This window comes from Polistes fuscatus, unplaced genomic scaffold (assembly GCF_010416935.1).
Source record: "Polistes fuscatus isolate 324 unplaced genomic scaffold, CU_Pfus_HIC Scaffold3, whole genome shotgun sequence".
NCBI classification, from domain to species: domain Eukaryota; kingdom Metazoa; phylum Arthropoda; class Insecta; order Hymenoptera; family Vespidae; genus Polistes; species Polistes fuscatus.
In genome coordinates, this window is record NW_025113107.1 from 10,906,810 (window position 1) to 10,930,485 (window position 23,676).

A 23,676-nucleotide genomic window follows, 5' to 3' on the forward strand; every position below is an offset into this window, starting at 1 on the left:
ATAATGTTCCTTTACAAAGAAATTAACGACAATAGACTTGGTTCAAATTCATATTAATTCAAATTCAATTACATTTTCTCTCTCTCTCTCTCTCTTTGTCTCGCTTTTCTACATAAAAACGACTAGAATCGTAATAAAGTGAGTTTACTTGTTAATAATTAATCGAATATTATATTTACATAAGTATACGAGAACTAAATTATCGTCCTGAATATTTTTGTTAATGTTTAAACACGATAAAATATATTAGTAATATATTATATAACGAAATCGATCGATACGATCGTAATTTCGAATTACAAAAATTACTTATAGCGTGCTTTTGAAAAAAAAAAAAAAAGAAAACGACTGATCCAAACGTCGATTGAATGTTAACCGATTTTATGAAGGTAAAGAGATGATGATAGTTTGTAACGATCGAGGATTTTCGTAAAATGAATGACTAGATATTCTCCGAATACTATTCGGCTTCTACGGATATGAAATGGGAGCATGGCCAAACTAAAAGAGAGAGAGTTTTCCCCTCTGCTCGAACTAAACCCGATTTATGCAATTACGTGCGATGAATTTTTCTCGACAAGAACAGGGGGAAGGACTTGTAATATGAACACGTAGGACCAAAGTATCCTTACGTAATATTTGTTAATATATAGGAAGAAAACCGCTGTGTGACCGTTCCAAAAAAGAAACGAGTAAAGAAATAAAAAAAGAAAAGAAAAGAAAAGAAAAAGAATAAGGAGAAAAGCGACAAAATTTCGACCGTATAATCTACTCATCACGCGTGAATCATAATATATCTGTACAAGCTTCTCATCCAATTTCTATGCAGATTAGAACGTTTTTCTAGAGAAAAAACTATCCTCCAAAAAATTGTCCAACCTTACTTCCATCTACGATCTTATAATCGCGTAACGATGAGAAAGATAGCTATAACACCAACGTATATATTATAATAATAATACATATCTTCCTATACCCCTGATCTTACCTAGATCGGAAGTAAAAAGAGAATTTGACTAGTCGACAAAATATTTCAAATTAAACGACTCATTCGAATAGATACATTTTTCTTTTTCTTCTCAAGCCACATCAAGATGAAGAAGAAGAAGAAAAAAAGAAAAATTAAACAAACATTTCGTTGAAAATATAAAACTTTAATATTAATTAATATTTTCGAGAAGCGTTATAACCAGATTTTTAAAAATATTTTTTAACCGCGATGTAGGAAACAAAATTGTTACTTTTAAGAACAAAAGGTCAAGCGTTAAGTTCAGCCGTAGTTTATCCTTTTCAAGTAAAATCCCCGTGACGAGGGAATAATAAACGTTGTTTAAAAAAGCTTGAAATACTCGATTCTCGTAAAAAAGATTTCTTATAATTCTAATAACACGATATTATTCGAGAGACGTTGTTGGTCATTGCTATAGCCGTCGTCGTGTTACACTCATTGTCATCGTCGTTTCGAACAACTTTTATTATTATTATTATTATTACTATTATTATTATTATTACTATTATTATTATTATTATTATTATTATTATTATTTTTCACGCTTTGCAATCTTATTTTCCCATTATATTCTTTTTGTTCAGAGAGAGGGAGAGAGGGAGAGAGGGAGAGAGAGAAAGAGAGAGAAAGATACCCAACAAAGTTATCCGCGCGTATAACGTTAACGCGAATAAAACGATATGCTATAATATAAAATGAAACTATATACTTATTGTTAGTTATTTGTTGAAGAATAAATTGAATTTCTTTTTCTTCTTCTTCGAGTTAGTCAATCATTATTTTTGAAAACGTTCACGCCAATTTGTACCATCAGTGATACATGCAGCATGATTGTCCTACTATCAGACGGATTCGTATCACTACTACTGTGTACAATAAATGTTCCAATTAAATCATATCATTGAAATCTGCATTCTCCTTCCGGCAAAAGAAAAATGTAGGAGGTAAAACATATTCGGCAAAACATATTCGGAAAATACGGTACTTTCGTGAACGTGTTAAATAAATAAATGTATATATATATATATATATATATACTATATATATATATATATATATATATATATATATATATATATACTTTTTTTATCTTGTGAAACAGATCGTAAAAATATTCTAGATTTCGTATAAAAGCAAGCGACGATACCTACGTGAGAGATAAGCAATCGTATACTCACCTGAATAACTTTCGACTTATTCAGAATCGTATTTCCGGCTGGCTGATAACGTTCCATATCCCTGAGGATGCCTCGCACCCCCACGTCATCGGCGTCGACCAAACGGAAGGCAGTGATATTGACGAAATTGTACTTGAAATCTTCGAGGTCGAAAGTCTCGATATCCTTTACGCCACGTGGAAAAGAAGTAGCATGAGAAAAAGAAATAAGAAAAACGAGACTTAAATAAAAAAGAAACAAAACCTTCTTCTTACATGACTTTCGCATTATTCACCCCCTCCCCCCTCCCAATCGCCCACCCGACCCTCGTCTACGTACTGTTAAGTTAATACTACTTACGAAAGTCGTAAAGAGGTAGTGATACTTGTAGTCGTTCATCTGGAGCTGTAATATCTGTAAAAATTGCGAATAAATGGTAAGTTTTAAAAATGTAAAAGAGAGAGAAAGAGAATGTAAGCCGTTTAAATCGATAAACGTTTTTTCCCTTTTACCTTTCGTAAAAAGTGATGCATGTGATCCGGTCTCGTATCCACGATGAGATTTCGAATTTCCTTACTTTTCATCTCGGACAAGACTTGACTGTAAGAGTCTGGGTCGGCTTGTCTGAGATGAACTTCCATCTCGCAAGATTTGGGCGATCTCACGAGTTCACGTAACTTCACCAATCCTGAAACACGTTCGAACTTTTAGTTGATTGATCGATTCTTTTGTTTCTTTTTTTTTTTTCTTTTTTTTTGTCGTCAAATTGTACTTCTTACGATAATTTTTTTTTTCCAAATCTTTGACAAACGATTGAAATAAACTCGTTGAACATTGAAAGAGTACGTGAATTTTGTGGTTTCTCCGAACGAATAAAATCACCCTTAAAGAAAGGAAAAAAAAATAGTTAGTTTACGGATTTTTTCTAATACGATCACCAGAGAGAAGTAATAATTTAGTCTACGGGTTCAGGGTGTGTAACAGAAGCGAGCAAAGAGATTTCACCGTACACGGGTCGATTGAGCGTGTATGAAAGCGCGATAAACTTAGAATAGATAAAATATTGAAGTTTCGAGGTCTCTTACGGTTGAAAGAAAGAGACGAGAGAGAAAGAGAGAGAGAGTGGGGTTGAAAATTTATGCATAAACTCGTACCATACCAAAACCTTGCACCACATTCACAATGAAACGAAATATTTAACGCGTGTCATCTTATGGGGACAATTTTGAAGCTTAGTTTTCAATAGAGATATACTAAAGATAAATAGAAAAAAAAAAAAAAACAAAAAAATAGAGAGAATGAATGAGACGAGAAAGAAGTGTGTGTGTGCCCGCGCGTGTGTCTATGTTTGTAGTAGTTCAGTAATTGGTCGTCTATTATTAGCTCTTTCGGTTTAATGGGGACCGAAACCCGTGAATCGCGCTATCCGATGAAATCAATACTTTGCAGTGCCTGAGTAATCAAGGTATCATCTCGACTTGTGGGTCTTCCCTTAGGTTCGAGTTCGTTCGCATCCAAGTTCCTGCGAGAATTTCGCCACTCACTCTCTCTCTCTCACACTCTCTTACAAGTCTCCCTAGTCGTTTCCAGGAAGGAAGTAGATCCAGGATAACTCAACTCGTCGCAAGTCTTACTTTCATCTCCTTCCTATTTCCTTACTCTCTCTCTCTCTCTCTACTTTCAACCCTCGTTTCTACTTACTAGACAACCCCATCCCACCCCATCCCCACCTCCACCTCCTACTTTCCCCTCGCAAACATCGAAGGATCGCACGACATCGAATACGATCTCTTCTGCTTCTCCCGGTGGACAAGAACATCCGAAGTCAAGCTAATCTTTCAAGGTAAACGTCTACGGCGCAAACGAAACCCTGATGGATCTTCTAAATCCCCGTTCGAAAGCGTATTACGTTATCTCTACGTCTAACGTCTCTACTTGCTTCTCTCTCTCTCTCTCTCTCTTTCTCTCTCGTCGTTGTATCCACATATCGAAATCTACCAAACTACTAAGCCCACAACCCCCGCCTACTACCCCCCCCCCAACAAACCCTTTCTACCTAACCCCAACAACTCTTCAATATTATATATAAATATTTCTCTTTCTCTTTTTCTTTTTATTTTTATTTTCCTTCAGATAAATAAACATCGCGTCTATCAATCTTTTTAAATAAACTCATCACGCGCGCGCGCGCGCGCAGACGATCGTTTTTTATTCTTGACAAAGGCAGGAGTGGAGAGGAGAGAAGAAGAAAGAGGAAGGGGGAGGGGGAGAAATAATAAGCCAGTTTGTTAGCGTAATAATTAATTACCAAATTAAAATTAGAATATTTTTGTTCACGTCGTGAAATGCTTTTTCTACATAAGTTTCCATCCCTTATTTTTTTGTTGCGGTGTACTGTACAAAATATAAGCAAATTCATCATCCTGCTCTAACTTTAGACATTCAGGTATTACTCTTCCCCTTTTTCTTTCTTTTCTTTTCTTTTCTTTTCTTTCTCTTTCTTTCTTGTTCTCTTTTAAACGAATAACTTTTTCGGGATTACTTCGTTAACGCGCACGAACGAGTTTTATCCGTTATAATTCATAACAGAGTATATGTCTATGATAATTCTAATTATTTGACAACATTCGAGAAAAGTGACTTTAACAAATGATCGAGGATGACAAACAAAAAAGAAAAAGAAAAAAATCCTCGGGCACGTTGAAACGTACAAAATTAGGATTACAAATTTTCGATATAAATATTAAAATGAAAGGAATATCTCAAATTTATTTCAAAAGTGGATAACAATGTAGGATACCGTAAACGGAATGTCTGTGTATGTATGTGTTTTTAATAAAATAAGTAAAATTTAATTTAATTAATTGTTTATCGTGTCCAAAAAATAAAATTATTAATAAAAGTGTCACACCAATACTCTACTAAAAGTATTGGTTTGATTACGTGTTTAAATATAACTTTTTTAGGATAACGATTTGTAAATGTTAAGTACAGTTTCTTTATAAGAAAGTATGTCTTCGTAATATGTAAAAGACTCTGAACATTAACGATCGAGTTGCTGAAGAAGTCCCAATGAAGGGACGAAATGTTTAATAAGATCGAAATAACGTTTGAAAAAATTTTTAACCTGTCCAACTTTCCTGTGACACTTTTATTAATAAAATTTAATTTGTTACAATTAAATATAGGAATCATTCTGTTGTTAATTTTCCAAACTTTCTGACGTAATAAATTTAATTAAAATATTTTTCGAATGGATCCTTTAAAGGTAACAAAGTGAAGATCCAAATAAATCTTACATCGGTGAAACCGAATCTTCTCGTTTTCGGGTTTTCGAACATGAGTAAGGGGAAATCGTATGCAGAGAAAAGAAACGAAACGAGAAAACGAAATAAGAAAAAGGGACTAACCGTCGTAGCCAGAAGCGACAGCTGGTCCTTCGAAAAATATAATTTCTCTAGGGAGATGCTTCGAGAATGTGCCCGTGGCTTTCGAGAAAGTGGAATTATTACATATCGGTTCTTATTCCCTTTAATGACATCCATTTACGATATATATCTTCTTCTAAACGAAATATTCCCACTATCTTATTAGAAAATAAAATATAAGGAAGAGAAAGAGAGAGAGAACAAAATTGTATTGTAGAAAAAAGAAAGAAGAAAAATCTCGGATGGATGAAAGAATAGAATTATGGATGAGTGGTAATAAAAGAAAAAAGAAAAAAGAAAAGAAGAAAAAAGAAGGAATAGTATACACCATATCAAATATCAAAAAGTACAATTAGACTAACTGCAAAAAAGGTAATAAAAATAAAATCAAAATAAAAAGAAAAAGGTAAAGAGAATGTTATCCTCTATTTTTCTTTTATCGTATATCTGAAAATGATTCGAGATAATAGAATAGCTCTTGGATTTAAATATCGATAAAAGTTAAGTTGAAAAATAATCAGAGAGTTTGGATAGTTTCTCGATCGATTAATCGTACGAAAGAATCATTTGGTACCGAATTCCAAACTTTTCTATTTCTTTGGAATACATTGAGAGAAAGAAAGAAAGAGAGAGAGAGAGAGAAAGAGAGAGAAATAGTGCCAAGAAACGAGTAACCGGGAGTCATTTGTAATTTTTTACTTCTCCCGAGGAGTGTCTTGCATTCTCTATCTTTCGTAGAAAACTGTGATAAGAATTCACATTTACCGGTCTTTCGTGTCTCTCGGTGTGTTTCGCTATTTCAAGTTGAAAGCCGCGAGAAAAAGGGTGAGCTGCTTTCCAGAGAGATTTATAGACATTCGTTGTAAAAGAGAAGGTAAAGAGAAAGAGAAAGAAAGAGAGAGAGAGAGAGAGAGAAAGAGAGAGAAATAGAGAGTCTTTTTCTCAAGAACGAAATATAAAAATTCTCCAAAACTTAGCGATTCTTCCTTTTTCAGTCAGGAATTCTCCTTTTTCTGAAATCTTGTCTTCCCTTCATTTACCTTCATTCTTTTACTATTTCTTATTTTGCTCCTCTTTATTTAACTTTGTATTTTTTGATTTTTTTTACTCCTTGTTGCTATCAGACAAGCTCGAATTAATGTTACGAAGTGAATCTACTTCTTCTTCTTCTTCTCCTTTTTCTTACTTGGTACGATCGTGTTAGAATTTGAAAAAAGTCTACAAAGTTAGGAACGTTCGCAGGAACGAAATATCGAGATACGAAACCGCGTGTTCGGCGTGACGATTCGTTTTCTCGTCCGTGACTCCATTGTCCTGGATGTTTCTCGAGGAACGTGGGGCTGAAGAGAGAAGAAGAAGAAGAAGAAGAAGAAGAAGAAGAAGAAGAAGAAGGGAAAACGGGGGAAAAGGCCGACAGGAGGAAAATGAAGGAAGGCGCTATAGAATGTAAGAGGTTGAAGGAAAAGGGCAAGCTTATTCGGGAGAATAAGAGTCTTGGAAGTTCCACAATGGTTGGTGATGGCCGTATTCGAAAGCTCATTGCCGATTCTTAGGGCGTAGGGACACGGAATCAGGTTGGCAAGGGTACGAACCAGTCTTTGAAGAAACGGTTTCGCGGAATATCCTTTTTTCTTTTTTTTGCTTTTCTACGATAAAGAAGGATACCCTGGGCATGCTTGAAGCTTTAAGCTTTTAAGCTTCGTTTCGATTCAGTTCAATCCAAGGAAGTAAATGTCTGTCATGGATATTAGCATTTTTGTTTTTCTCCATTTAAAACTAATTGTCATTCGAAAGAAGGATTAAAATAAGCTTGGAAAACAAAGACAACAAAACTTTTCGTCGAACGAATTTCAAATGGTTCGAGAGAGTGAGTGTAAGTTGTAACAAAATTTATAAAAACTTTACATTGAATGAATTTTAGATTTTTTTTTCTTTTCCTTTTTTCTTTAGAGGTGTTCTCGGATATCGTAAAATATATATATTATAAAGAGATGCCTTCGAATCCCCCTTTTCAGTAGAGTGTAAGTAATCGAGGGTGGCACGGATTACGAGGGTTAAAACTTCGACAGGAAGAAAAAGAAAATAGGGATCTCTTCTGTCAAGGTAACTATATTTGTCGATCTTCTTCTCGATTTTGATGGAAGATACTGAATTATCTTTATCATAAAAAAAAAGGTCACGCGGTTTAAATGAACGTTGAAATAAATGAAGAACTTTTATATCACGTTCATATTTTACATTTAATCCACAATCTTTTCGAATATTCGAATTACGTTATATCGGTTTGTTTGCTTGCTTGCTTTTTCTTTTTCTTTTTTTTTTTACGATGCGTGACTCGAAGTAAATAGAAACCTAGGGTAGAATTGAAAACTAGTTCGTGTGTGGTCTATTCAAACAAGTTGCCAGTAGCTAAAACGCCTTTGTCGAGATAAAAGTGTACTCCTCTCTTGAAAGAAATTTGAACAAACGTGTTAGTAGTAACAAGTGTTACTGCTCAAAGTGGTCACGGATCGTTAGAGGCCACAGTTAGAATAAAACCGAAAATTCGAAAACGAACGAGACACGGTCCTTTCTTCCTTTCTTTCTTCCTTCATACGTTTCCATACGAATAACTTTTCTCAAAAACAAATTCATCAAACACGTGTTGTAGTGTGTGATTTATTTGAATATACAAATTCTTTTAATTAGTTTGCCAACCAATGTTCCTCTCCTCAAATATACCATTAAATCGGTTGTAAAAAAAAGAAAAATGTCATTTTGATGATTTAGCCCATCGAAGAATTGGACTAACTAAAATGAACGTACAGAGGAAAAGTTCGTAGATCGGAAAAGGACTTAGGGTGAACGACACGGACTCGATGTTGTTACTACGGACCTTTTCTTCTTTCCGAAATGTTCGATCGATTCTCACTCACCTACATGTTCCAGGAAACAGGAAGCTCTACGAATCGAGTTGACTTATGGCTTCGGACGAGTTTTACTCGTATTTCCCTTTCCTCCCTACCCCCTCGTTTTGAAAATCTCTCAGTATGTATATTGTTTTACGTCTTATTATTTGACTTCGAATAATCTTTAAAAATGAAATCTTATTTCTGGGGATAAAAAAAGTTCGTTTAATTTCTCGAGATGCGTTGGATATATATAATATATATAAAGGTAGATGATACTTTTTTATGCTAAATTCTTGAAGAAAGTTGAGAAATCGAGCTACCCATTCTTTCCTTCTACCCCTCCTACCCCCCTTCCCCCGTCACCCACCACTCTCTATTCGTTTACGCTTTAATTTGAATTTTAATCGGGAAGAACGATCTGCAAGGGACGTAAAAAAAAAAAATGAAGTAAGATTAAATCGTCAAGCGTTCGGAACGTAAATCCGATAACAAGAGTCTTCTTGATTGAGTAGTACTTCTAAATATCTACCTATGTGACCTAACAACGAACCTCACCACGACGAGATTATGAATATGCAACTACGTTTTTTAATGTTCCGCGATAAAAATGGAACATGGAAAATAACGTAAGAGTACTTGGCCTCTCTTTTTTTCTCCTATCATCCTGGTGTGTGTCTTTCAAGATTCTTTTTTAGGATGAATCCTTGGAGGAAAAACAAAAAGAAAAAACAAGAAAAAAAAAAGGATTCTCTTCTAACGTTTTCACTTACTTCCACGATGGTTCGAGGGTGTATGCAAAAGAAACGATTAATGAAACGAAGAAGGGATATTCAGAGCCAAAGCTTCTTCTTCTTCTTCTTCTTCTTCTTCTTGAATTAGGGTCATGAAAGTGAAATATAGAGCTAGCTGCCAAATGCCTAAAAGAAAAAAAAAGAAAAAAAAAAAAAAGGCTTTATGGCCAACGACTGAGAATTATTACCCAAAGGTCTTTCCATCTTCTCTCGCAAATTTTATCGTATACGATTTATCTCTTAGACGGGGTGTGGAAAACCATTCTAACGAAGATTATACCGGTGATTTCTTAAGTGTTAACCGGTTTTCTTTTCTCCTTATAAAAAAAGGACACAGATGAGAGATTTTTAGCGTTATCCCGTATAATCGTAACGTTAAGATTTTTTCTCTCGTAGTAATGATGATAATAATAATAATAATAATAATAATAATATTTGATATTAATTATCCGACTTACCGTAATCGTCCTCGTAAATGATTCCCACCTTGGTCCAATTGAGAAATTCCATGACGTCCTGATAAGCGCCGTTGAGTAAACTTTGTGCGGGATGTAAATTGATACTGAACTCTTTCGCTTCCGCGTCCAGGTCCAGCCTGGCCTCGAGATGCGGAATGTCGAGTGCGTCACAGATGCTGTGTATGTGTTGACCGAGTATAGGGTCCGAAGGACCGAACACCGCTTGAACACCGTGCTTGACTTGATGGCACGCTAGAAACCATTGATTATTTTATTCATTAGAAGATTAGTACACACACATACACACATACACATCTATTTTACATTCGTCGTCAGAAATTTAGATTTGAATAATCATATTTAAACATTGTTAAATTAAAAAAGATATATAGGAAAAATTATAAAAGAAATAATATTTATAAAATTATAGAAATAATATTTATATTATTAAATATTAACAACTATTATTAATTATGATGTTGGTGAATTTAATATAGTAGAATCCCCTACTGACATTCTATTAAACTTAACTTAATGTTTCGCTAAAACCGTCCTACGTACATCGTTCGATACGGTGCAATATCGTCTGCTCCACTTTGTCGAGGTTACTGCGGATGAGCATGAGGAACGTAGTAGTAGTAGCAGTAGTAATAGAAGTAGTATGTACTTATATATGTATACATCCTTATGTAGTTACGTATATATTACGTATCTACGTATATACATGCGTACACGTAGGGTACCCGATGACCGTCCGATATTCCGGCATACGGAGGTTATCTTACACGAGTTGTAACGGTTGTTACTGGCGACCCTACTCTCATAAGTTGTACCGTTCATCCTTGTAATGTAAGTAAAATATCTCATTGAAGATCTTCGATTTATTAACTTCACATTGTTAAATGGTTTTAATTTAACAACATGTAAATCTTTCAATTAAGTTACGAACGATCGATTAATCATTTTGCAACGTATTTTTACTGTCGAAGTTATAAATATCGCGTATTAATATGAAATGTTATTATATTTATCATGATTATCGTTCCATTTATTCGTTTTTTTTCTCCAATAAGATTAATATATATTTTCTCTCGAGCCGTTTCTATATCCAATTATGCATATGTGTGCGCGCGTGTGTGCAAACGTATATATATATATATATAAAATCGTATTTTTAATATCCGTTCAATCGCAGAAGTCTTTTTGATAAGCTCTTCGTTTATAGATTACGAAAGAAAAACGTAAAGAGAAATGGAACGGAGGAGAACTCACGTAAACGTAAAAGTACGACGACGGCGAGGACGCTTCCTGTCGGGAATAAATTTCTTCTTTCATCGTTTAAGAATTTCAATGCTTATAACGTTATTACCTCGAGCGATATCAGAACTACCTATCGAAGCACATTGTTCAGTTACGTTCTTGTAAAACGAATCGAATACGCGCGAATTAGTTTGTAAATCATTTAAGTAAATCGTAATTGAAAAATGTTGTGGATAATTTATTGATATTTTTAAGAATAATAATTTACATTGGTATTTTTATAGGTATTAGCAGTAGTAATTATATTTCGTTTCTTTTTAAATTATTTTTCGTGACTTCCATTAAGAGAAATCCAATTTCTCGGATGTGCAGGTAATACCGATAAATTTGAGATTTTCCCTAAGGACTCGCTCACAAAGTTATCACGAGGATTCGTTTCGCTTGGACTTTAAATTTACCTACGATTTTCTTGTAAATTGAAAGATGCTAGTAGTACCCTACTAGATACTAGTTTAGCTAGTATTATTTACTTCTACAATAGTTTCGAATATATATATATACAGAGGTAATATAGTAAAACGACGTTATTCAGGATTTAGGGGGATTCTCAGAACGTTCATTTTCCTTATACTATGCTTTACAGTTCTATGTATGTTAACCTTAGATTATAATCGTTAGCTTTCGCGCGGTGATTCTCTGCTCCGTTACGTTATATCACTTTGGGCTTGTCTCTTGGCAAGTAATGGAAGTGAGACGAATGCCAGTCCATTCGAGAATGTCGCTTAGACGAGGATTCTCCTTGAAATTGTACCTATCTTACCAATTGTCTTATCATTCGTCTTGACTATACTGGCAAATACATTTTCATCTAACTTCAGAAAGTTGACATCGCGTATAAATTGTCCCTCATAGAAATGAACGTTCAAATATACATTGCTATAATTAATTTAAAAAAAAATAAACAGATTAAGATAATACAAGTTTTAACGTCAGATTAAATGATTAATTATTTGAAAAAAAATATATATGATAACGAAAAAACCCCGTAACGTTCAATTATTCACTTGTCAGATTGACATTAATTGAAGAGTAATAATTTAATTGAACGGTATCATAGTGATTTAAATGCGTCACGATTATAGAGAAAATCACTTTCAAAATTATCGTGAGAAATTTGCACACTTCAGATGTCTCCGGTGAACGACCTACCTGCTGTCTGTTTCAGCTTTTCCGTATTTACATAGTACGAGAGAACAAGCTTAAACGTTTACGGGAGAACAGGAAACGCAGAATTCTCAAACGCAAATTGGCTCCACTTTTTACGAGCAATGTAGCAGTAATTTCTGCGGAATAACTTTCCCCTAGCAGGAAACTTTCTCCACGTGGAAAGGCAGTCGTTCTTCCTCCTTCTGACAAAGCCCACAGCTTCTCATTAAAATTACAAAGTATTTTAGTCGGTTTAACCTTCTTCACCTTATGGAACGTGTTTCATCGTAATCTATAAGTAACTTTGGTATTTAATACTTAAACCGTAATACTACGGCTTAATAAAGTCTTATCTGTCAATTGGAAATCGTAAAGTAATTGCGTTAGTGACTTTCTCAGAATGATTAGTTAATTGTATTGATTACTTTATATCAGTCATGTTTTAATTGTAACGCGTATAAATCGAATTTTAAATATATTTTTATTGTAATTAGTTATTAAAAAAGATATTCATAAATCTTCACCTACCGTGTTTGAAATGAAATAATCAAGCAACTACTGATTTACGTTTTGATTTTCTCTAATATAAAGATTTCGATAATGATGGTTGGAAAAATACCAGTTAAATAAAATGTCGATAAATATTCAACAAATATCTTTATTAAGAACTGTGGTACAATCAGAGTAATTTTACGTTAAATCTTTTTCCAACTAGATGGGAATCAATTTTGTGCCATCCTAGTCGACGTTTTTCCAAGAGTCGCACAATTTCAGTCTGATTGAGCGAGTATTTTTCTGACTACCCTGGCATTTCTTTTTTTTTACCCCCTCTTTCCACCACCCCGCTCCCCTACTTTCTTTTTGTTTAAAAGGAACATTTCATTTTGTAACGCGTGTTATACATTGAACGAGGAAAATATCAAGAGACGAAACATTTCATATACTCGAAAGGAAAAAAGCTATCTTTTTAAGGTGTTCCGAACTTACTAAAGAAAATTGAAAGCTCCTATCTTTTCCGTCTCTCGATGTTCTTCTTGATTTTTACTTCGCGAAGTAAGAAATAATCTCTTCTTTTAGCAAAAAAAAAAAGAAAAAAGAAATAAAAAAAAAAATATTACAAAAAAAGCATTTGCCAGAATTCAATTTGAAAAAGTAAGAGAGTTCCTGTCAAAGTGAACTTCAAAAATTAATTTATTATCAAATCAGATGTCTTATTGTTAATAACATTTGGTATTAATTGTTTCGAAAATATTTATTTTTACGTATACTTTCCATTCTCTGATCTGTTTTTTTTTATTCCTGAAACAACGTATTATCGATTACCACAAACGAGTGTAAAATATATTTTTCATTTTGAAAGTGCATTTTAATTCGTACGAAATAAATTGCCGGAAGCGTTAGTATTCATTTTGGCTGCGCGACTGAATTTCCTTAATTTATTTAACAAATATTGAATATATTCTAGTATTCCGCTGTTGGAAAGTTAATTATTACTTGGAATAATTTACGTCTCTTGGGTGTGTATGTGGTGTGCGTGTTTTCTTGGGATATTGTGTTTAATTTTAATTCGACAAAAATCTAATTCAATTTTATTTAATCAAGAATTTGTGTATTTTTCCTCCTTCTACGTACTACTACTATCACATTCTGACCCTTTATACTCTTCCCTTTACGCTGTGTATCTTCAAAGGCTTAGTCAACCACTCTATTTTCTCTATACTCCAACTTCTTGTACACATTTAGAACTCAAAATTGAATTTCCTATTTCCTTAGCTTACTTCCTAAAACCTTTAGAAATGTCCTTCAATTTACTTTATGAACGCTGTATTTTTTTATGTTAGATTTTAAAAAATTTCTTTTTTTTCATCAAAATATTTCTCTTTTTAAAAAAATTGTTTATAACAAATTGTTAATAACAAATTATTAAATGTTTTATCATGTACATGTATTGACAGCAATATTATTTATGCAATGAAATTAAAAATTGTTTGACAATTCTTTAAAGCAAATTGTTTATAATAAATTGTTAATAGACAATTAACGATACGTTTGTAAAAAAAAAAGATAATAATTTTCCCTTTAAAATGGTATTTGTTTGAAGTCTTTACGATTTTTAGTTCCGGAGATATTTTAATATATGTAAAAAGTATTTATGTTGACGCACTGACCTATATAATTTCCTTCACAAAAAGTCATTCATACGGTGACCCACATAAAAATTCTTGGAATCAAGTAGTTTTTACTATTTACTACGCCTTGCGTACGCATACTGTTACTACTACGCGTACAGTGAAGAGATTATTAAGAATTATGAATGATAAATTAAAATATCCATATCTTCCGAACGGAAAGTCGCAGAGACTTCAAACCTAGACTATTTAAAAGGGTGGAATATCTTCCTTTTATTCGTCCACTTAAATAATACTCTTATAATAGAATCGATTACTTTCTTTTTTTCAATAAAAATACTCACGTCGAATCATTGCACGTTCGAAACAACGAACTTATTTAAACGATATGTATTACAAACTAACGAAAAAAGAAATATAATTGAATAATTTAAAAAAACATATTTTAATGCTATCTGAATATAATTTGAAATTTGAAAAATGATGATAGCACGTTGAACGAAGATAGCATAAGATCGATTATATTGATTTTACATGACTAGCCCTATTTCCGGTATGTAAATACATTCGCTTATGTATTCATGTCCATGGAAGTTTTAGACGGAAGGATCGAAGATCGAGGGCCCTAGTAACATGAAGAAGCAGCAGTACTACTTGTGCGAGGGATCGGGAACAGAACCCTCAAGTGCTGCTCTCGAACACGTGACATGCCGTTGTGGAGCACCTCGTTTCCACTAGCCGATATATGTTGCGTTATATTTATATATATATATGGTATAAAACGCCTTACGTCATAATCGCCACAACCGAACGATCGATATTTTATATTATTTCTTTTTTTTCTTTTTCTTTCTCTCTTTTTGTCTCGTAGGACTTGGACTTATCGTTGGATAAAATTATAACAAAATAAATTGCTTACCAAGAATGATTCGAAATAAACTGATCGAACGATCGTTAACGCAAAATCTTTTGATGTTGAACAGAAAGACTGTGAAAACTGGTGGTCGTCAAGGAAACTAGAGAAAAAAAGAGAGAGAAAGAGAGAGAGAGAGAGAGAGAAAGCAAAAGGTCGAACGATCGTTTTCTGGCTTCCAGCCACGAAACGAACCGCCGAATAATCGTTTGTAAGACTTTGCCTTGACTAACGAGACTCAAGCTCCCACTCCTTCCCCCCCCCCTTATCTGACAATTTTTGTCGCTGACGTTGTGTGCTCCTCTTTCTTCCTAATGTCCCTTCGGCTCGCAGATTATGATACTTCCAAGTCCAAACAACGATATAAAATCCGTCAAATAATATCAACGCTAATTTAATCACTTTTGAAGATGTTAGAGTGAACCAACAATTCGTGCGTTTATTGTGTTGAAATTTTACTATGAAACTGCTGAATTGTTTTTTTTTGTAAAATTTACTTTGAAAATTTTAATAAAAAAAAAAACACACGAACTTTTGGTTCATCCTGATATCTCTTTAGATTTAAATGCGATTTTTCACATAAGAAATATGATTATTTTACCGGTCAAACAATTATATTGATAGACGAAATGATATAGTTTGAAGTTAATGTTAGAACGTTGCAGAGAATCGTGTTAATATTGATTCAAACTCTAACCAATCACTCAGTTTTGAGTAGAATATCGAATTAGAACAATTAACTATTCATAGGAGAACACGATCGAGCTGTTGCAGCATTTTTTTCGGATTATTATATATGATATAATTCATATTTGCTTGTAAGTCATATTCGAATGTATATACAGTGACTCTCAGAAATATTCGGACACCAGTGTATTGCAAGCTTTACGACTTAATATCTCAGTTATTTAAAAAGGAATCGTCTCCGTTCCTTTTTCTAATCATGAGCGTTCTATTCATGTTACTAAAAACATATGATTAGTTTATAAAATGTACATACTTTATATAATAGATATGAATAAAGGAAATAATGCCACATTTTCGGGTCACAAAAATATTCGGACACTATCAAAAATAACATCTTTGACACAAAATTTAACATTAACCACCCCACTTTAATATTTTGTTGCGTAACCATTTTGTTTTATGACGTGTCTTAATCGACTCGGCATATTAGAAATTATTTTTTTTACGTATTCTATGGATATGGATGACCATTCGTCTTGAATCCTTATTTTTAACTCTTCTTTTGAGCGAATGGGCGTCCTGCGAATCCGTCGGTTCAATTCATCCCATAAGTTTTCTATGGGATTAAGGTCCGGCGACTGTGGAGGAGGATGAAGAACTTTGAGGCAATTGTATAATAAAAATTCCTGTACAATACGTGCTTTATGCTTAGGATCATTATCCTGGTAAAATTTAAAGTCTTCTGAAATCCCCATTTTTTCCGCACTTTGTTTTAAATTGTTCTTCAGGAGGCTCAAGTAAGCATTCTTATCCATGATGCCAACGATAAAAACTAAATTTCCAACGCCGGAAGTCGACATGCAGCCCCAAACCATTACGCTGCCACCTCCGTGTTTCACCGTACCTCTCATATTGGCAGGCCGAAACTCTGAATTCGGCTTACGCCACACCATACGTCTTCCGTCGGAATCGTAGATGTTAAATTTACTCTCATCGGCAAATATAACATTACTTCACCATGAATTTTCTTTAGAAATATACTCCTTTGCGTAGTTTATTCGTTTTCTCCTATTTGCTTCATTAATAAAGGGTTTCTTCCTAGCAACCCTACCATTATAGCCATGTTCTCTTAAAGTTCGTCAAATTGTTTCTGCCGAAACCTTCTTTTTCGTCTCTACGAAAACCTCACTGGCTAGTGTTGGTGCACTTAAACATGGATTGCACTTAACTTTTCTTACGATTCTTCTTCTATCTCTCGCGTTTAAAACAGGTGGTCGGCCGATTTGGGGGATAGATTTAATACGATCCTCAGTATTGTATCTTCTCACAATGTCCGACACAGTACTTTTGCTAACACCGAGCATGGAACTTATTTCCCGATACGATTTTCCCTTTTCCCGGTGGAATATTACGAGCTGACGCATTTCAAACGATGTATTTCTACCTTTGCGACCCATTTTCATGAATATTAGAGTTGGTACTGAAGCTTATTGTAACGGTATCAACGACCAAAGCTATGTTTGTATACAAACACTTACCATTCTCCGAAACAGCGGTTTCTGAGAAAAACGGAATCGCGAGGCGTACGAAGTGTCCGAATATTTTTGTGACCCGAAAATGTGGTATTATTTCCTTTATTCATGTCTATTATATAAAGTATGTACATTTTATAAACTAATCATATGTTTTTAGTGACATGAATAGAACGCTCATGATTAGAAAAAGGAACGGAGACGATTCCTTTTTAAATAACTGAGATATTAAGTCGTAAAGCTTGCCATACACTGGTGTCCGAATATTTCTGAGAGTCACTGTATATCATATTTCTATATCGTTAAAGTTTCTTTTCAAATAGATGCGTACAAGTTACTGGTTCTATTGGATGAATCTATGATATGTCTGACGTGAGTGGCAAAAGTATTTCCGTATAAAGGACGAGAAATGAAAAGGAAGAAGAGGAATGGGATGATAAAATGGTAAAAGGTTATATAGGAGGAGAAGAGGGCGAGCAAAATGGTATGTGTATAGTCACTTTGATGGAACTCAACGGCAAGAGACTTTGAACGAAAATGATTTCGAACGTTCGACGATTCGTCCGACAAAAAGAAAAAAAAAGTATTAAATTCACTTATCTGATTTTCTCTCTCGCAGGATTGCATGTAATCGTAAATCGGCATACAAAATGGAAACAAACCTACCTACCTACCTACCTACCTACCTACCTCCTCGCCGAAGGATTACCGGTTGATATTGAATTCTCGACAAAAATTCTCACGCGCGACGAGCTGTTTTGGTTAATGGAAAAAAAAAACAGAAAAAGAAAAAAAGGAAAAAAATGTACTATTTTCCCGTTGCCCATTCTATTTTCCCTACCCATCGTGCGCGTCGACGAAATTGAAATGAGAATTCGTACAAATTATAACATAAATAAATAAACGATAACGAGTATAAATCTATCTGCACGAATAAATGTATGTATTCGCGTATTATCGAAAATTTTGATTGTTCGCGTTAATCGAATATATTATAATAAAAACTTTCGAGAATATAAGTACATGTACCATTTTTAAAATAGGTGTACAAATATTGGGTTAGGGAAAAAGAATTTTTTTGTTGTTGATATCAATTTAATAATATTAATCGGTACTGGCGATACTTGCGTGCATTTAAAACGTTAAATATTATTGTACGAAGTAATTAAAAAAAAATAAAATTCTGATATTTTAGTTCGTTCGGTTAAAAGTTATTGCGTCTTGTAAACTTTTTTTTTTAATGAGAATAGAGAAGAAATTTTATTTAAAAAAAAAGGGAAAACACGATCCAAGTTGGTAAAACAATTGGTGATGTTTATGAAAATGACGTCAGTATCATAGAAAAAAATTGAGCAAGATTTGATCACGTCGATTACAAAACAATTTAATACAGTTTGGAGAAGACTGTATATAAAATATGAAAACAAACAAAAATTTAATAAAACTGATTTTGTATTCTCATTAAAACATGAATAAATATTTTTCCCTTCCGAGCCAATAAAAAGAAAAAATATATATTCTATTTGAGACAAACAATTATAATACGAAAGTATCTTGTATCTCATTTGCTTTTGATGCATTTATAAAAGAATTATCTACCTTTCAGCTAGACGTACGTACAAATAATATTCCTCTTCCGCTAGTAACCAGCGAATTTTCTTTGCCTCGAGAGAAAATTAAATCCTATTACGAGACGCTTTTCTTGCTAAGAAAAATTTCTTTCGCTTAATAAAATTCTTCGTGTATTCCTAAGAACGAATAGTTCCAATTAGTTATTACAATGGTACGTCGTCGTTTTCATGCAAAAAAAAAAACATAAAAGAACAAAAGATCGATCAAATAATCGCAACGATAATAATATTATTACGTTCATTTGATTAATTTCTCACTCACCCTTCTTCGACGCGTGAAAGGAATCATCTTTGGGCACGTACTGAATGTCGTACTCCAACGTAGTTTTCGGCAAAATAATTTTGTCCTTGTTGATCTTGTATACGGCGTACTTGAATGCCAATTCCGTACTGCTATCCTTTTGGTCATGAGTGAAAATAGCTCCTGTAAATAGAAAAAAAAAAATATAAAAGAAAAAAAAAGAAAAGGAATTAGATAAATGTAAAAACAATAAGGAATACAGAAACATCCTTAATTTTAACATCAATGATTTTCCCAACGATTCGAAGAAAAACATTGTCCATTCATTTAAATTTCCAATTCCAATTTGGGTATCGATCGTACACGGTGAGGAGCATTTAGCGCATGACCGTGACTGTCTATGCAAGATCGGCATACCCCATTGGCCATTGTCCTAAATAATCGTTGTAACGTTAAGCCCCCACAGTCATTTTTCGTATCAACTTACAGATCCCAGTCACGTTTAACGCATCGTTTTATGGAAAAATAAATTTGACCAAGTTTTTTGCATAAATATAAAACTCTTTTTTCTCTCCTCTTGTTCTCTTTTTTTATTGATTTTTGAAGAAATTGACCCGCGTTCGTGTTAAATATATCGTACAAAAAAAGATCGATTTATTTTTCTGTTTTATACAAAATTCTCTATCTCTTTGATGGGAAACGTTTCTATTAGCGTTTAAAAGCGTACAACTTAACGTCGATTAATTCGGAAATTTATTTAAAACGCAATCATTCTATTTAAGACGTAAGTGGGCCTCCTCTGAAACGGAATCACGTTTAAACGGCTTCGAAGTTACTTATTCTCACGATAGAATGATCTTGCGAATCCGTGTACATACATCCCTCTCGTCGACAACACCGATTTGCATTTTAGCAATCCGTTCCGTGTGAAACACCAGGTTGAAAGGGTTCTCGAGTGGTAAAACAAATTCGTTTACGGACTGCAGCAGCACAAGATCGATGTTCTGAAATTTATACGACGATGTCAAGGACTCAATTGTATCGTACCTTCTTTTTCCTTTCTCTAACATTTTATATAATGTTAAAAATAAGCTAGTTATATCTGTATGTATCCACCGAAAAGGGTTGACATACTTTCGAAGAAACTAATGTATCTTAAAATAAAGATTTACTTGTCGTCGGAAACGTTTATAAATGAAAGGAAAAGAGAAAGAGATGGAAATAAAGGAAAAATGTTTTATAAAAGAAGTAAAAGGGGTCATCCAATCTAGGATTGTACTCTTTTTTAAGTTTCACACGAATCTACCGTCGATTATGAAGGATCAAAGATAGTAGTTTGCTTTTATAGAAAGAAAGGAAGAAGGAAAAAAAAGAGAGAGTCTTTCGAAATGCATGCGCATATAGCTCGCGGTAGTTTACAAGAGTAGGAACGATTAACTAGTCCGCGACGATGGCTTTGATAGTTTTTTCTACTTGTAAAAGACAGGAGGAGCCAAAAGAAAGATTCCGCCAAACGTTTGACCCAGAGCCTTCGGCGTTGCGGTTTCGACGAACCACGATAGAGTAAACTTTGAGGATTAGCATGAAGAAGAGTGCTGATGAATGGAAGTGAAGCTCTCTTGATGGAAAGCTATGCGAAAAGGCTTGGATGATAGAACAAGGCTATATGTTGTCGTCATCTCAAACCGATTACTTCTTGCTATTCCTCCGCCTCCATTTTCTCCTCCTCCTTTCATTTTTATCTAGTTCTACCACCTCAGGCATAATATGTTTTTCAAGGTATTTGTAAAATATTCTCGCCCTCTCTCTCTTTATCTCATTTTTTTCTTTAACAAAAATATGACAAAACACGCGTTCAAAGTGGTAACGATATAAGAACAACGAACAAGATGTCATTATTCTTTTGTGAATTGTGAAATACGTCGTAAAGAAATTTTCTTTTTATATGAAATTAAATATTATTATTCAAATCATCTCTGCACGATGAAAAATAAAAACAAGAATATTTAAAATAATTACGCTACAGGGCGAAAGTTCAGGAGTTTATAATTTAACGTAATAATATCAAATATTGACAAGTTGAATTTTGTTTTTTAAAGATTTAAATGTTTTTTTACGTCAATAATGCTCTTGTATATTTTATACACTCGGATGAGTGAATTTAATATCAGTTTTTGAAATGTTCTGAATGAATATTTGACAACTTCTATGTTTATGTTAGAAGTATGAGAATATTTTAAATTAGAAACACTCGAAAAACTAATTGCCAGTATGACGAGAATTTTCAAGTTGTAATTAAAAATATAGAGCAATTTTCTTGTTTTTTTTTCGTGAAAGGATAATTTGAAGAAAAATACTTATTCCTTGATACTACTACTATTACTCGCGAATTTTTGTTGGCAAATAAATTTACCTCGAGATTACTTTAAAAGTATTTATTTATTCATTTTTCTTTTTTCTTTACAAATATTCTGTTTCTCAGGTTATCCGCGGTGATTCTAACCTTTTTACTTTAATACAAATGCAGTAATTTACAAATCTTCAAAGAATAAGGTAAAAATATTTTATTATACGAGAATTATTTTCTGTTGAAAATATTTCATTCCCTAATACGATTTAATAATTATTTCTACTAATAACGTTTGATAAATTGCCCGTTAGAGATATTTCTCGTATACTTAATGTCCGCGTTCGTATCATATTATAACAACGTTAAGAGCTCGAACGAAATAAATATTATACACTAATATAATAATACATAGTCGGCGGTAACCAATAAGACAATAGAAAATAGAAACAATCAGTGAAAAGGAAACTGGGTGGGTTGGGGGGTTAAATTATTACTAACATCGAGTTTGGAAAACTCGTGTCCTGTTTAATAAAAGAGACCGGTGTGGTCGTTGTGTTAGTCGTTTTCCCTGAACATGCACATGCACGTCTGCAACGGGGGATTTTGCATTTAGTTTAACAAGCCAAAAATATATACAGTTATTTCCGCGACGCGACGTCCCTGCGATATGACGCGAAACTGCTGTTGCTGCTGCATCTACTCTTTCTATCTCATTCTGTTTTTCTTTTTTCTTTTTTTACCACCCACATATACCAGATTCTTCGTTATACGCGTGATGCAACGTACTGCATTTTCAATTATTCTCCCGAAGGCGGCCTTTTGTGGAGACTATATATACGTATTATATCGGTCAAATACAAATTTCCTTGTTTTAATAAATTTACCCGAGGGTAATAAAGAAAGTGAATTACGATCGTGTTTAAATAATTAATAACATTTGCCGAGATAAACATATTTACTTTCCTGTTTTTTATCTCTTCTTTTATTTTATTTTTCGTTCTTTTTTTTACAATTCCATATTCAAATAGATGTCTCTCTCTTGATTGACTGTTACTATTACTCTGTGTGTGTGTGTGTATGAGAAATATACGTTTTAATGTTAAAAATAAATTATTTCATTAATGTATAATTCGTTCGTTCGATAAAAACAGGACTGAAAATATAAAAGAATATTTCTTTTATTATCGCACAACGATAATATGAAATTTACATAACAACTACCTGGTATTACGAAAAGTATTGTTACATAAACGTTCGTAGATTTGTTAATGGTAAAAATAGTTTTGATAAAGAAGAAAATATTATTTTCCTTTCGTTGGGTAATAGATAATATATTTTGGAAAGAAATGTGTTAGAACGATAAAAGAATTTCCAACGAAATCTAACGATTAATTGACGATACGTCGTACACATTCTTTCAAAATTTTAGACAAATTAACTTCAATATCGAATTCTTTCAACGTTCACAACCATAAATCCATCTTTTTTAGTTTTCTTTTTTTGTTCTTCCTTTCTCTCTCTCTATCTGTCTCTCTTTTTCAATGTTCTTTTACCATTCGTTTCATGTTATAGTTAACTGTAACATGAAACGTAACTACAGTTAACTAATCCCCATTAATCCGTACATTTACCGTACGTATGTACTCTTACATACGCGTAGGAAATCAGATCTTTTCTAGTCTCGAAAGCTCAAATAGACTTCACTTCATTTATTCACTTTTCTTTTTTATTTTATTTTATTTTATTTTATTTTATTTTTTTCTTTTCCGTAACTAACGCGTTAAGCGTTCCATTTCTTTTCCTTTCTTCACCATCAACACAGACGACTTCTTTCGTTACAATGCTTTCGAATACCTCCTGTCCAACGTGTAATGCTTTCACTTAATCATTAGCAACGTTTAACAACTTGAAAGAACGGAGAGTACAAACGACTCTGAAAAAGAAAAAAAGAAAAAAGAAAAAAAGAAGAAGAAGAAGAAAACGAACACTACAG

The 23,676-nt window shown here is 33.4% G+C and overlaps 1 protein-coding gene across 8 annotated transcripts in view; it reads right to left on the reverse strand.

The window, feature by feature from the left end:
- Positions 1 to 23,676, reverse strand: part of LOC122519900 (glutamate receptor ionotropic, kainate 2) — an 88,475-nt gene that overhangs the window by 41,616 nt on the left and 23,183 nt on the right. For all 8 annotated transcript variants that reach the window (XM_043639694.1, XM_043639691.1, XM_043639688.1 and 5 more), the window contains exons 3-7: positions 19,355 to 19,516; positions 9,735 to 9,986; positions 2,679 to 2,854; positions 2,527 to 2,580; positions 2,188 to 2,352 (exon numbers count right to left, since the gene is read on the reverse strand). In XM_043639694.1, coding sequence (XP_043495629.1) covers positions 2,188 to 2,352; positions 2,527 to 2,580; positions 2,679 to 2,854; positions 9,735 to 9,986; positions 19,355 to 19,516 — 809 coding nt within the window. The remainder of the gene's footprint in view (positions 1 to 2,187; positions 2,353 to 2,526; positions 2,581 to 2,678; positions 2,855 to 9,734; positions 9,987 to 19,354; positions 19,517 to 23,676) is intronic.